The sequence below is a fragment of the Halichoerus grypus genome, unplaced genomic scaffold (genome assembly GCF_964656455.1).
Source record: "Halichoerus grypus unplaced genomic scaffold, mHalGry1.hap1.1 HAP1_SCAFFOLD_117, whole genome shotgun sequence".
Classification (NCBI taxonomy): Eukaryota; Metazoa; Chordata; class Mammalia; order Carnivora; family Phocidae; genus Halichoerus; species Halichoerus grypus.
Genome location: NW_027555044.1, coordinates 5,337 through 20,000, shown reverse-complemented (window position 1 = coordinate 20,000; position 14,664 = coordinate 5,337). Strand labels below are relative to the sequence as shown.

General features: G+C 50.5%; 1 protein-coding gene across 1 annotated transcript in view; it reads left to right on the top strand.

Annotated features, from left to right (window-relative positions):
* Positions 1-6,938, top strand: part of LOC144380724 (uncharacterized) — a 22,846-nt gene extending 15,908 nt beyond the window's left edge. Inside the window, exon 2 of the mRNA XM_078065554.1 lies at positions 1,047-6,938. Within this exon, the coding sequence (XP_077921680.1) occupies positions 1,047-1,360 (314 nt within the window). The 3' untranslated portion in view covers positions 1,361-6,938. The remainder of the gene's footprint in view (positions 1-1,046) is intronic.
* The last annotated feature ends 7,726 nt before the right edge of the window (positions 6,939-14,664 follow it).

Here is a 14,664-nt window from a genome sequence, read left to right as displayed (position 1 = left end):
CCGGTCGATAGCGGGGGGCCTTGGGCTTTGGGATGGGGAGCCCGGGTCGACCAGCGCTCCGGTCGGCCCCGCGGCGGGTGAGACTTAACCCTCTGCCTGGGGGAGCCTGGGTCGACCAGCACCCCGGTTGACGGCGGGGCCTGGGGCCTGGGGCCTGGGGCCGGGGGCCGGGGACCGGGGGCCGGGGACCGGGGACCGGGGGCCTGGAGCCTGGGGGCCTGGGGGCCTCGGGCCTCGGGATGGGGAGCCCGGGTCGACCAGCGCTCCGGTCGGCCCCGTGGCGGGCGGGACTTAGCCTGTGCCTGGGGAGCCCGGGTCGACCAGCGCTCCGGTCGACGGCGGGGGCCCTGAGCCTCGGACTTCGGGTTCGGGCTCCCTGCGTGCGCCGAGGGTGCCGCGGGGCGTGGGGCGACCAGCACTCCCTTCCCCCTCCGGCGCGGCTAGCAGGACTTTGGTCTTGGGTCTGGCGGGTGCCGAGAGTTCCGGGACCCTGGCCGACCGGCGGGACTTTGGCCCGCCGCCTGCATTGTGTCTGGGGCCCCGGGTCGACCGGCAGTCCTTCCCGTGCCGTGGCCCGTTGGTTCTCGCACCCGTGAGTGATCGATCCCCTTTGTGTCGTCCCGACCCGTCCGTCCGACCGACCCACCCACCCACCCACCCACCCGGCCCGCTTTCCACCTTTTTTTGTTTCGTTTTGTTTTTGTTTTCTAGATTTTATTTGACGGAGACACAGCGAGAGAGGGAACGCAAGCACGGGGAGTGGGAGAGGGAGAAGCGGGCTTCCCGCCGAGCAGGGAGCCCGATGAGGGGCTCGATTTCAGGACCCTGGGACCCTGGGACCCTGGGATCATGACCTGAGCCGAAGGCAGATGCTTAACGACCGACCGAGCCACCCAGTCGCCCCCCCCCCCCCCCCCCCGCTTTCCACCTTGACCGTGTCTAGTCGTCCACCCGTCTAGTCCTCTTGGCCGCGCCTGGTCTTGCCCTCGAATGTGTTCGTCTGGGTCCCACACATGAACGGCCTCGTCCTTTGTTTCTATTTCTAGACAAATCCTACCACATCCCGGACCCCCGTCTAGAGAAAAAGCAAACGTTTTGGAGCGCTGGTGGCAAAACGCTCAAAGTTTCTCCACGCACCGACGGTGTCCGGTTAGACGAAGATGACGCAGGAACGGCGGGTTTCGCTTTGCGGACATTTCTACATCCGATCGGGGGCCGTTCTCACCGTCCCGTGTCCCGGGTCGTTGGGCTGCGGGCGCCAGGGTGCCTCACGCATTTCCAAGAGCGCCCTTGTCCGGAGCCGGAACCGGTGCAGCCTGGGTGGGTCGGAAGGCGCGTGCGTGAGGAGCACGTCCCCTAGCCGTGTGCAGATGTCCCCACCCTAGGGGCGGTAGGAGAAAGATCCCCAGAGGCCCCTCTTTGGCTAACGGCGCGCCCTGAGGCGGGAAGCGCTACTCTCCCAGGTGGATCGGGACCAGGCCGTGCACCAGAAAGGCAGGCGCTGCGTCCCAGGCACCCTGCGACCCCCTATTCGTCACACCCAGACTCACTGATTCACTGCACTGCCGTTTTTCGGGTGCCGCCCGCCCGACCGCTCGTGGCTTTTCTAGTGCCCAAAAGAGGTCGACCAGAGAGGTCCAGCCACTGGTGGGGAGGGTTTGGGAGGAATCGGGATGGGTGCTGCGAGGTTGGGGGGGGGGGGGGGAGAATGGGGCGGGCGGGGAAGAAGCTGGAGAAAGGCCCAGCGGCGAGGCGGGGCGAGGCGGGGCGAGGCGGGGCGAGGGGGGAAGGGTGGGAGGCGGGGTGTGGCTAGAGCGTGGGTTTCGGGAGGCAGTCCAGAGGCGGATGGAAGTAGGATGGAAATGATCCTCAATGATTTTTGAGGATCATTTCGGAGATGGGAACCTCTGTTCTTCCCTAAGCGCCTTCGACATCATCAATTCAACAAACTTAAAACCTTGAGATTCTCCATAGAGCTAGATCCAGAGAATGAGATCGATGGACCCACGGACGGAAATCAAGTTTCTCTTTCCCTGAAATGACCTAGGACACTCCTCTTCTAGTCAGCTCCTGTCCTGCTCCCCCACCCCCAACAACCTCTCATCGGACCTTCCCCTTTTGTCACCAGAAAGCTTTTCCACTCCTCCGCCTGGCCTGCGTTTGCTTGGCGTCTCTGCCAGACCCAGGCGGTGGTGGCCGACCGCAGACTCTCTTGCCCTCAAGAAAGGATTCCCGTTCTCGTGTGGGTGATCTTTTGTTTATCTCCACAGAGGTGATTAGTTTGGGGAACAAATAAAAGCACTCAGAATAAAAACCATGCCCAGTATCATGCACGCCCTCCTCCCCCTTCCCCTCCCCCCTCCCCCTTCCCCCCTTCCCCCCTTCCCCCCTTCCCCTCCTCCCCCCCTTTGATGTCTACATGAACCGACAGACTGCATGCATGGCATGCATAGATGGATGGATGGATGGATGGATGGATGGATGGATGGATCGATCGGTCGATGGATCGATGGATCGAACGGTGAAGAGAGCCAGGGTGAGGGTCCCGTCCATCCCTCCCTCCCTCCCTCCTTCCCTCCCTCCTTCCCTATGTCCATTACATTGTTTCGTCACAGATTTTCGAAGTGGAGATACAATTCGCATGCCATATTTCGCATACTCTTAAACGTGTGCCATTTGGTGGCCTTCTTTTTTTTTTTTAAGGTGGCTCACAAAGCTGCACAACCCTCACTGCAATTTCCAGAACATTTCCATCACCGCCAAAAGAAATAAACACCTCTACTACCCCTCCCCCCTTCCTGTCCGCGCCTCGCCCCCACCCACCGTCACGCTCACCCTCACCCTCACCCTCACCCTGGCTCTCTTCACTGTTCTCCCCCAACAGCCTCCGATCTGCTTGCTCGCTCCCTCCCTTTAGGATGGGGCTATTTCGGCTGGCTTTTTCTTTTGTTGTTGTTGTTGTTGTTGTTGTTGTTGTTGTTGTTGTTGTTGTTCTTCTTGGGTGGTTTTTTTTTTTTTTTTAATTTTATTTATTTATTTGACAGAGAGAGACACAGCGAGAGAGGGGACACAAGCAGGGGGAGTGGGAGAGGGAGAAGCAGGCTTCCCGCGGAGCAGGGAGCCCGATGCGGGGCTCGATCCCAGGACCCCGGGATCATGACCTGAGCCGAAGGCGGACGCTTAACGACTGAGCCACCTAGGCGCCCTCGGCTGGCTTTTTCATACCCGTGGAACCCCGAGGCATTATGTCACCCTGGCTGTCGGGTTCCTTTTACTTAGTGTCATGTTTTTGGGGCTCACCCATGTGTTTCCATGGATCGGTGCTCTGCTCCTTGGTATGGCGTCCTCGTTTCCCACGAGGAGCCATTAAGATGAGTGGGACGACGGAATGATTTTCCCGTGCTACCGAGTCCCCCGACCCCTTCTCTTAAAACTTTAGGCCGTGGCTACTGGGTATTTACCCTAAAGATACAAATGTAGGGATCCGAAGGGGTATGTGCACCCCGATGTTTACAGCAGCCATGTCCACAATAGCCAAACTGTGGAAAGAGCCAAGATGTCCATCGACAGATGAATGGATAAAGAAGATGTGGTATATATATACAATGGAATATTATGCAGCCATCGAAAGGAATGAGATCTTGCCATGTGCAACGACGTGGATGGAACTGGAGGGTATTATGCTGAGCGAAGTATGTCGAACAGAGAAAGACATGTATCCTATGACCTCACCGATATGAGGAATTCTTAATCTCAGGAAACAAACTGAGGGTTGCTGGAGTGGGGGGTGGGGTGGGAGGGATGGGGTGACTGGGTGATAGACACGGGGGAGGGTATGTGCTCTGGTAAGCGCTGTGAATTGTGCAAGACTGTTGAATCTCAGATCTGGACCTCTGAAACAAATAATGCAATAGATGTTAAGAAAAAAAAAAAAAAAGAAGATAGCAGGAGGGGGAGAATGAACGGGGGGGAATCGGAGGGGGAGACGAACCATGAGAGACGATGGACTCTGAAAAACAAACTGAGGGTTCTAGAGGGGAGGGGGGTGGGAGCATGGGTTAGCCTGGTGATGGGTATTGAGGAGGGCACGTTCTGCATGGAGCACTGGGTGTTATGCACAAACAATGAATCATGGAACACTACATCCAAAACGAATGATGGAATGTATGGGGATTAACATAACAAAAAAAATAAAAGAACAGAACAAAACTTTAGGCGGTGGTAAAATAGTGTCATCTCTGAGGACAGAAGTCCTAGTAGCATCATCAGCAGATGGTGTGGAAAGGTGTGTTGCACGGTCTCATGTTGCCGCTTTTCTTTGGAAAAGGATTCACAGGCTACCCTGTACCCCTCGGGGCCATACAGATCTCATGCTCCCACACTGGTCCTGTGTCTTGGATCGCGTGGCGCCCCCTCCCCCACTGAGAGCTACCGCCGCTTCACCCTCCTAGGCTCACCCAGGAGGGAAATGAACAGCATAGCGCTCTTCCCAACAGGCAGGCCCAAGTCATTGACTGAGAATGTTTCAAAGCCGTTCCCAGATGCTGGCCATTTGGCCGGAAAGGAGGCAGGCTGTGGGGTTGGGGGTAGGATGCTGCCTCTGTCCTTCTGTCGCCGTACAAAGTGTTTTTCATGGAGGTCTGGTTGGCATAGACATCCTGCCCGGGGCCCAGGCGTTTTTCGAGCTTTTCGGTATTATTTTTTGCTGTTGTGGAAGGAGTCTCTACGCCCAACGTGGGGCTGGAACTCAGGACTCTTGAGATCAAGAGTCAGCAGCGTGCTGCTGGTAGAGAGCCAGCCAGGCGCCCCTGAGCTTTTTGTAGCCTAGGGAGAGAACAAACAGGTTTCGTGTGTGTCTGTGTGTCTGTGTGCGCCCCAAAACACACACACACACACACACACACACACACACACACACACACGTGTGCAGAAAACCAAACCAACAAAACAAACCAAAACCCTGTATAACCCTGCACCAAATGTTGAGGAAACAACTGCCCACCCTCACAAGAAACACCTGCAGGCTACATGTACAATGCACAGGGAGCCTATACTTGCAAGTGCTTACTTGCATGGGAAACATTTCACGATAACACGAGTCTCAGATGGCCCAAGTGGGGTTATTTTGACATGTCTGAATTGTGTACACAATTAGAGAAAGCCTGCTATGAGACCAGGTGATCAGAAACTAGGAAGCTCTTTGGTTCCCTCAGTGAAGTCCCGACTTTTGGGGAGGAACCAACACTCAGGGAGATGCTCTGGTCTTCATTTGGTTGGTTTGTTGCTGCAGCTTTTGGTATCTTTGCACAAAACCGACCCTGTTTCCATTGGAAATGGAAAACAACTGATGGATGGGATCTGTACTCGGTAATGCTGCCTCGCAGTTGGATTTGTTTTAATAAAAGGGGGAGATTTGAACATTGGGTCTTTCATGTCCTCTCCATTCATGTCCTCTCCACAAATAAGACTGAAACAAAGGCTAAAATTTGTTTGCATCTTGTTTGTGTCTGTGTGTCCGTATGTGTTACACATGTGAGGAATTTCCTCTACCTCCGGCTGCTATTGCTAACATCCATTTGTAAAGGAGCTCTATTTAATGAGTTTTATTTTTATTATTTTATTTAATTCATTTTTTTTAAGATTTTATTTATGTATTTGACAGATAGAGACACAGCGAGAGAGGAAACACCAGCAGGCGGAGTGGGAGAGGGAGAAGCAGGCTTCCCATTGAGCAGGGAGCCCGATGCGGGGGCTCGATCCCAGGACCCTGGGATCATGACCTGAGCCAAAGGCAGACACATAACCACTGAGCCATCCAGGTGCCCCGAGTTTTATTTTTATTAAAGATTCTATTTATTTCTTTGAAAGAAAGCGAGTGAGAGAGCACAGGAGCTGGGGGTGGGGTGGGGGGCATTGGGAGAGGGAGAAGCAGACTCCCCGCGGAGCAGGGAGCCGGATGTGGGGCTCCATCCCAGGACCCCAGGATCATGACGTGAACGCAAGGCAGACACTTAACCGCCTGAGCCACACAGGTGCCCCTATTTAAAGAGTTTAGAGGCAGGTGCTTGTAAAAATCGGGCATGGTAAAACTCAGATAAGAATAAACCCAGAGTTGCTGGAGTGGGGGGTGGGGTGGGAGGGATGGGGTGACTGGGTGATGGACACTGGGGAGGGTATGTGTTCTGGTAAGCGCTGTGAATTGTGCAAGACTGTTGAATCTCAGATCTGGACCTCTGAAACAAATAATGCAATAGATGTTAAGAAAGAAAAAAAGAAGAAGAATGTAGCAGGAGGGGAAGAATGAAGGGGGGGAAATCGGAGGGGGAGACGAACCATGAGAGACGATGGACTCTGAAAAACAAACTGAGGGTTCTAGAGGGGAGGGGGGTGGGTGGATGGGTTAGCCTGGTGATGGGTATTGAGGAGGGCACGTTCTGCATGGAGCACTGGGTGTTATGCACAAACAATGAATCATGGAACACTATATCGAAAACTAATGATGTAACGTATGGGGATTAACATAACAATAAAAAAATTAAAAAAAAAAAAAAAAAAAAAAAGAATAAACCCAGAAGTTTTTCAAGCTCACATGCTCTGGGATGAAATTCCCTACATTCAGACTCTTATGTCACTCCACAATAAAGATGCCTCAAGGGAAGGGACCCGAGGGACGGTCCAGAGATAGACAAAAATTTAACACACCTGACCTGACTCCCACTTCCCAACAGTCAAAATAATGAAGAAGAGGAGGAAGACAGGCCGATGCTGGAAATCTGAAACCCACTCCTCCTCCTCCCCAAGTACAGGCACCAGAACCGATGCCCAACCCACTGGCTTCCGGAGGGCTGAAAAGCCACCACAGACAAAGCCTATTTAGCAGAACGAGATGAAGAAAGGGGCGGGGGCGGAGGCGGAGGCGGAAAAGGAAAAAAAGAAAAGGTTCGTCCCAAACTGTAAATGTAAATCTGCCCTGGGCCTTGCCAATGGCCCCCTTGCCGCCTCCCCTGCCCCGTTTCTGCACCACTGGTGTGTGTGCCTGGAGCGCTCTACTCCCCTGCCGCCGTCTCAGCCGCCCTTTCCCCCCTCCCCGCCCCCCCCTCAGTGCCATGGGCTCCCCCTTCTCCTCCTCCTCCTCCCCCCCACCCCCTTATCAAGGAGCAAAAAACACCCCAAGCCCTTGGGCCACCTCCTTAGGAGGTTTAAATTGGAGCACCTCCCAAACTAGCAGGAAGGGGCCCGAGGGCTCCCCTGGTCTTAGACCGCCCGCTTCAGACTTTCCCCACAGGAGCCTGATAGGGGGGAAACAATCGATTGACTTTTTAGTGGACGCAGGTGCAACTTCTTTGGCGTTAAAGCCAATTTCAAGGTTGTTGATTTATTTTATTTTATTTTATTTATTTATTTATTTTTAAGATTTTATTATTTATTTGAGAGAGAGAGAATGAGAGACAGAGAGCATGAGAGGGAAGAGGATCAGAGGGAGAAGCAGACCCCCCACTGAGCAGGGAGCCCGATGCGGGACTCGATCCCGGGACTCCAGGATTATGACCTGAGCCGAAGGCAGTCGCTTAACCAACTGAGCCACCCAGGCGCCCCTGTTGGTTTATTTTAAAAAGACGTGGTTTTGGAGTTATCAGTGTCACACATAATACAAATAATCAGCTTTGCTTTGCTTTGCTTTTTTCTTTTCTTTTCTCTTTTCTTTTCTTCTCTTTTCTTTTCTTTTCTTTTCTTTCTTTCTTTCTTTCTTTCTCTCTCTCTTTCTTTCTTTCCTTCTCTCTCTCTCTCTCTCTCTCTCTCTCTCTCTCTCTCTCTCTCTCTCTCTTTCTGTCATAAAAGCACTTGGATTCGGTTCTCCCTGCGTTACAAGCCGTTGGGTGGGCAGTGGAATGTGCCACGCTCCCGTCACAACAGTGAGCCTGTCTTTGTGGTTATCAAAATATACCTCTCCATCACCTTTATAAAAACAAACAAACAAACCACTTTTGGGTGCCTGGGTGGCTCAGTCGTTCAGCGTCTGCCTTCGGCTCAGGTCATGATCCCAGGGTCCTGGAATCGAGCCCCACATCGGGCTCCCTGTTCATTGGGGAACCTTCTTCTCCCTCTGTCCCTTCCCCTGCTTGTGTTCCCTCTCTCGCTGTGTCTCTCTCTGTCAAATAAATAAAATCTTAAAAAAATAAATAAAAATAAAATTTATGAAATATATTCATACGTTTGCCAATCTAAAGAATTCTGGTGTAATAGAGAGTGCGCCACTGGTTACTACTAACGTTTCACCAGAGACTGAGATTTCTAAGAATTAAAATTCTGCCACATGGAATTGGGACTGCTACAAAATGATAACAAAAACAACTCCGTGTGTGAGAAGGTAGGAGACGTGTAAAAGAGGTACAAGAAATGAGAAAACATTTTTTTGTTGAGGGAAAAGAAAGTAATGCTGTACTGAAATGGGACTGGATATCTAAAGAAAGAAAACTTTAAGACCGAGTCTGAATGAAAAAGGAAATTGTGGAAGGGGTTTGTGAAGGAGAATTTTTGAAAAGGAATTTTATGCATGGTCAGGACTGACTAAGATTGGGAGAAGGCAGTTTGAAAAGCACACTGGTATAAGATTGAGATTTGGGTTTTCTATGTTAAAATGACAAGGTTTTCTTGGATTGTTAGTGTACTCTTTTTTTTTCTTTTTTAAGATTGTATTTATTTATTTGACAGAGAGAGACACAGCGAGAGAGGGAACACAAGCAGGGGGAGTGGCAGAGGGAGAAGCAGGCTTCCCGCTGAGCAGGGAGCCCGATGCAGGGCTCGATCCCAAGACCCTGGGATCATGACCTGAGCCAAAGGCAGACGCTTAACGACTGAGCCACCCAGGCGCCCCTGTTAGTGTACTTTTGATAAGAAATTGTAGACAAGGGGAACCCGGGTGGCGCAGTCGGTTAAGCGGCTTTGGTCGGTTGTGATCCCAGGGTCCTGGGATCGAGCCCCAGAGACCTACATCGGGCTCCCTGCTCAGCGGGGAGTCTGCTTCTCCCTCTGCCCCTCTCCTGGTGCTGCTTGTGCTTGCTCCCTGCCCCCACCACCCTCCATGTCAAATAAATTGATAAAATCTGAAAGAAAGGGAGAGAGAGAGAGAGAGAGAGAGAGAGAGAGAGAGGGAGGGAGGGAGGGAGGGAGGGAGGGAGGGAAGGAAGGAAGGAAGGAAGGAAGGAAGGAAGGAAGGAAGGAAGGAAGGAAGGAATTTTAAAAAAGAAGAAAAAATTTTCTTCACCTGCCCAGGAAAACAAGGTTTCTATATTCATTTTTATCAGGTCTTTAATTATGTAAGAAAACGAAAACTTCTCAATATTAAAGGAGCTCAATTTTGCTAACTGTATAACCTTCTGTAGAATCTCCTGTGGGCACCTTGGTGAAACAGATAATAAAGTTTTAAGTTTTGTAATGATCTGTGACCCTATGTAGGCACGTGCCTTGAAACCTTCTGAGATGTTTCTTGGTTGGTCGGTCGGTCGGTCGGTCGGTCGGTCGGTCGGTCGGTCGGTTGGTTTGGCCGGCTGGCTGGCTGGCTGGCTGGCTGGCCGGCTGTTCATTCCTTCCTTCATTCATTTTCAACAGATGCTGAGAAAATCAAATCCTAAATAGAGTCTCTTGACTAATTAATCTAGTCTATTTGGTATGTTAAGTTACATGGGAAGCACTGTCAAACAAATAGTGATAAGCCTTCTTAGATTACATTATGTGCGTAAATGCTGCAACTGTTCCAAAAATTATATGAAATTCCCAAATATTTTTTTTTTTTAAGAATTTATTTATTTGAGAGAGAGAGAGCGAGAGAGAGAGAGAGCGAGCAAGAGAGCACCAGCACGGGGAGGGGCAGAGGGAGAGGGAGAAGCAGTTTCCCTGCTGACACAGGGCTCAAAATCCCAGGACCCTGGGGATCATGACCTGGACCAAAGGCAGCTGCCTAACCGACTGAGCCAACCCAGGTGCCCATAAAGTTTTTGTTTATTTGTTTTAGATTTTATTTATGTATTTGACAGAGAGAGACACAGCGAGAGAGGGAACAGAAGCAGGGGGAGTGGGAGAGGGAGAAGCAGGCTTTCTGCGGAGCAGGGAGCCTGATGCGGGGCTCGATCCTAGGACCCTGGGATCATGACCTGAGCCGAAGGCAGACGGACGCTTGACAACTGAGCCACCCAGGCGCTCCTCTGAGATTTTATTTTTTAAATAATCTCTACACTGAACGTGGGGCTCGAACTCACAACCCTGAGATCAAGAGTCGTGCTCTCTACCGACTGAGCCAGCCAGGTGCCCCTGGAATGTCATCTCGAAGAGACACATGCGTAGACTCAGATATAATGAGACTGCTTTAAGAAAGTCAGATTGACTTTATGGAGCCAATAAAGCCCCTTGGAAATGTTGGCCTGATAACCTTGCTTACAGAGGTCCCCTCAACCTTACCAGGTGAGTGAAGAGTGCCACCTCCTGGCAGATGCCGGAACTTCAGGAAATTTGGAGGGCCTCAAAGAAGAGAGGAATTCACCCAAATCTACAAGTCTTGCAGGCGAATCTGATGGCAAATATTTGGCTTGGTTCTCGGCTTTAAAAAGGCAGTTAAAGGATCAATCTAAAATTCCTTATAAAAAGCTCCATCAAAGCAGATTTAAAAGAAGGAAAGGAAAAAGAAAAGAGAAAAAAGACCCCATATATGGTCAACTGCTATTCTTGCTGTCCCTACGTAGATGATTGGGCCAAGTTTGTTAAAACTGGACTTGTTTTACAAACAAATTAATCTTCATTTGGCTATCTTTGACAGGAATGAAGGTGACTTTAGAGAGAAAGATTATATTTCAATGACACACTTTTGTGAGTGTTAGAGTAATTATCTTTGAACGTTTGTTGTTTGCCTATAAAACTGGACTGGATCCTGGATCCTTCTGGTTTCCTTGAGTATCTGACTGTGACTCTTCAAACTAAGGTTTCCAACATTCTCCCATTCTCTTATCTTACAATCATTAAGAACTAAAACTGTCCTTTTTCCTGAAGTCTGGCAAATGAAAGCTGGACAACTTGAAATAAATTTCAGGGAAATGACCACAATAACTCATATATAGACAATCTTTGTGCCTGTTGCTCTATGAGTCACTCAAAATGAGACATTTGAACTATACACCGGAAAAATCCGTCAGATTGCCCCTGCCCACTCCCACTCTATTGGAGGATGCTTCAAGCCTGACATCTAGAGACCTTCTCACTGGCAGCACTCTGGACTTAGACGCCAGGTGTATCCCTTAGTTCCAACCATGAACCAGTGTTTTCCTTTTGTTTCCATAGAAATGCCTCTTATTAACTACGAGATCACTTGCTGAATGAGGCAGAGTCTATGATCCTTAATTCCACCTTGCTGCACCTGTATTAACTCCTCTTTGGAAAATAAGAACCCATATAAATAGGGGCACCTGGCTGGCTCAGCTGGTAGAACATGCGACTCTAGATCTCGGGGTTGTGAGTTCGAGCCCCACATTGGGTGTAGAGATTACTTAATAGAAATCTTAAAAGAAAAAAAAAGAAAGAAAAAAGAACCCATGTAAATAAAATCAAACACTAAGCTACTTGGCTACCAGAAGCCCTTCACCACCACTACCTCCCCCCCCCCCCCAGGGGAGGGGCTCAGACTAATTTACTGATCTGTATTCTTGGATACCCACCGATATCAGATCAATTTGAGAGAGAATGAGAGAATTGGGTTTGACTCTACTGTTACTATTCCTTAGACTACACTTGGGGATAAAATCAATGGTGTCATGTAGTACCAAACCATGTAGAAAAATAACCAAGTTCTCAGATAAGGAACTATCTCTGAGACCCCCTCCCTTAGCACAAGGGACCAAAAGTTGCGACCTGCACTGTCTCAGATCCTTCCATTCCAAAGCCTCCACTGCACCTTAATTCAGCTTGAAGCAGTTAAATAAAGAAGGCAGACCTCTGCCCATGTTTCATAGAAATGGAATGCAGGATGGACAAGGGGAAATTTTAACAGGGAAAAATGTAGCATGTCTGACTCCCTGTTATTTTTATTCCCTTTTAACCTGTAGGTTGAAAACTTCTGTTTAGCCCTGAACATAGCCATGTTACAGCTAAGATTTACAGAAACTGTTGTTTGCCCAAAACCTACCTCCCCTGAGGAGATGGAAGAATAGCCACAGCCATCATCATCCCAATTCCCTAAGACTGAGGAATGACCATAACTTGGTGGTGGGTGGTGGTGGTGGGGGGGGGGGGGGGGGGATTGAAACCGTGCCCCATAAGGTTAATGAGGTTGATGCTAGCAGAAAGCTTAAAGCTTGTTTTTCAGGGAACTGTTTCCCCCTAATCAGCTATTGTGTCTTTTCAGGCCCTGCTACCAAATACTGGCTGTCTCTGCAGAAGTCTGGACTCAAGGTCAACTGATAATGGCTGCAGCCTATGAACAAGCAAGGTCCTGATTCCTTACCTGAGAAAAGGAGCCTAAGACCCCATCCAGGTTGTACCAGCTCTCAGAGCATGCCCACAGCCTCTTCTCCTTGTCCTCAGATAACCTCCTGACATCAGGGACTCAGTTTTGCCTCATTCACATGTCAGGTCTCCACCCCGAAGTAAACATGGGAATCTACGGTACATATGTTTCCTGAATATACGTGCTCCATCTTTCGCCATGAATAATCATAAATGTCCCTGCCCTTTTCCTTTTTGAAGTTTGATTGTTTGTTTTTATTTATTTATTTCAGAGAGAGAGAGAGAGAGAGAGAGAGACAGAGAGACAGAGAGAGAGACACACACAGAGAGACAGAGAGAGAAACAGAGAGAGAGAGAGAGAGAGAGAGAGAGACAGAGAGCTTGTGCGCATGGGTGGGTGGAGGGGCAGAGGGAGAGGGAGAAGACTCCCCATTGAGCAGGGAGCCCCAGAGGGGTGGGGCTCGATCCCAGTACCCTGAGATCATGACCTGAGCTGAAGGCAGATGCTAAACCGGCAGCCACCCAGGCGCCCCTCCATTCCATTTTTTTTTTTTTAAAGAGATAAACATTACATACTTTATTTTTAAAAATTCATTCATTCATTCATTCATTCATTCATTCATTTTTCATCATCTGTGGTCCCAGTGTAGGGCTTGAACTCAGGACCCTGACTGAGATCAAGAGTCATGTGCTGTTCTGACTGAGCCACCCAGGTGCTCCCCTTCTGTTCCATATTTTAAACAACCCTGGGATCACGGCTCAGAGTCACAATTGGCCCAATGAGACTCACATTCACCCCTCTGTGCAGAGGTGCCATCTGTGGGGCTGGTTCCTGTTTGTCCATCTTCCTTCCTCCTCTTACTGGACAGGAAGGTGGTGTGCGAAAACAGCCAGTGACTATGTGGAATGAGACCGAGGATTTCCCTTGGGAAGCAGTTGGGAGAGGGAGGACAGGTCGATGGATAATCAATAAACTTTTTTTTTTTTTTAAGATTGTATTTATTTATTTGACACAGAGAGACACAGCGAGAGAGGGAACACAAGCAGGGGGAGTGGGAGAGGGAGAAGCGGGCTTCCCGTGGAGCAGGGAGCCAGATGCGAGGCCCGATCCCAGGACCCTGGGATCATGACCTGAGCCGAAGGCACATGCTTAACGACTGAGCCACCCAGGCGCCCCAACAATCAATAAACTGTTAATGTTGCTTTAGAGGAGTGTGCTTGCTGGGCCCATAACTCGGTGGATGAGTTAGAACAGTCCCTGTCAGGCCTCCCTTAGCCCTTAGCCCTTAGCCCTTATCACTCCATGCTTGTGTTTGGCCTCTGACCGCTAAGATACCACCATCATGTGTTCAAGGTCCTCCTCAGACTCAGCCAGCCACACCATGCCACACCCTCCTACCTGCACACCCACCCCTGGAAGGCATTATAGTAAGACATCATCCCCCACATTCATGATTCCCAAAGGGTTTACTGGAGTTTCCTGGGTTAGGAAAAGGAGGGGACTCTTTTTGCCCCCAGATGAGGTGAGCTCTTCAGACACCCTCTTTCCCCTTCCCCTCCTCCCTCCCTCCCTTTCCTTCCTCCCTCCCTCCCTCCCTCCCTCCCTCCCTTCCTTATCTCTCTCCGAAATTTGCAAGCTGCAGCCTAAGGGTTAGGGGGAGTTGAGGAAAGCCATTGAATGGAGGGAAGCTCCAGGCTCTGACTTTAACAGAAAGCTTTCTGCATTTGAATGAAGCGATTGAATGAGGCCCATTAGAATGGATCACCCTGAACGTCCCATCAGCCGCCCCAGCCCCACCCCATCCTCCCCCCCCAACTGAAGTTCTCTGGTCGAATTGGAACAGTGGGGGGGGGGGGGGGCTGTCCATCCTAAGTTGGCAACTAGGCCCCTGGCCCATAGGGAAAAAAATCACGCACGGGTACAGATGAGTTGGTAGCTCAGGCAAAGTGGTCAAAGTGTTGGCAAGGTTTCTGTGGATGAGGGGAGATTTGTTCTGGGACCACCCTCCCATATACATCTCTGGCTGAGAAGTGGGCAGGGGAGCCCTGTGGGGGTGGGGGGGGCGGGACCCACATCTGGAGCTCGGCGTGGACTATAGCCGCTGCCTGCCCGGGTGTGTGTGCCTGTGTGTGTGTGTGTGTGGGGGGGCGCTGAGGGCTAAGGGCTGAGGGTGG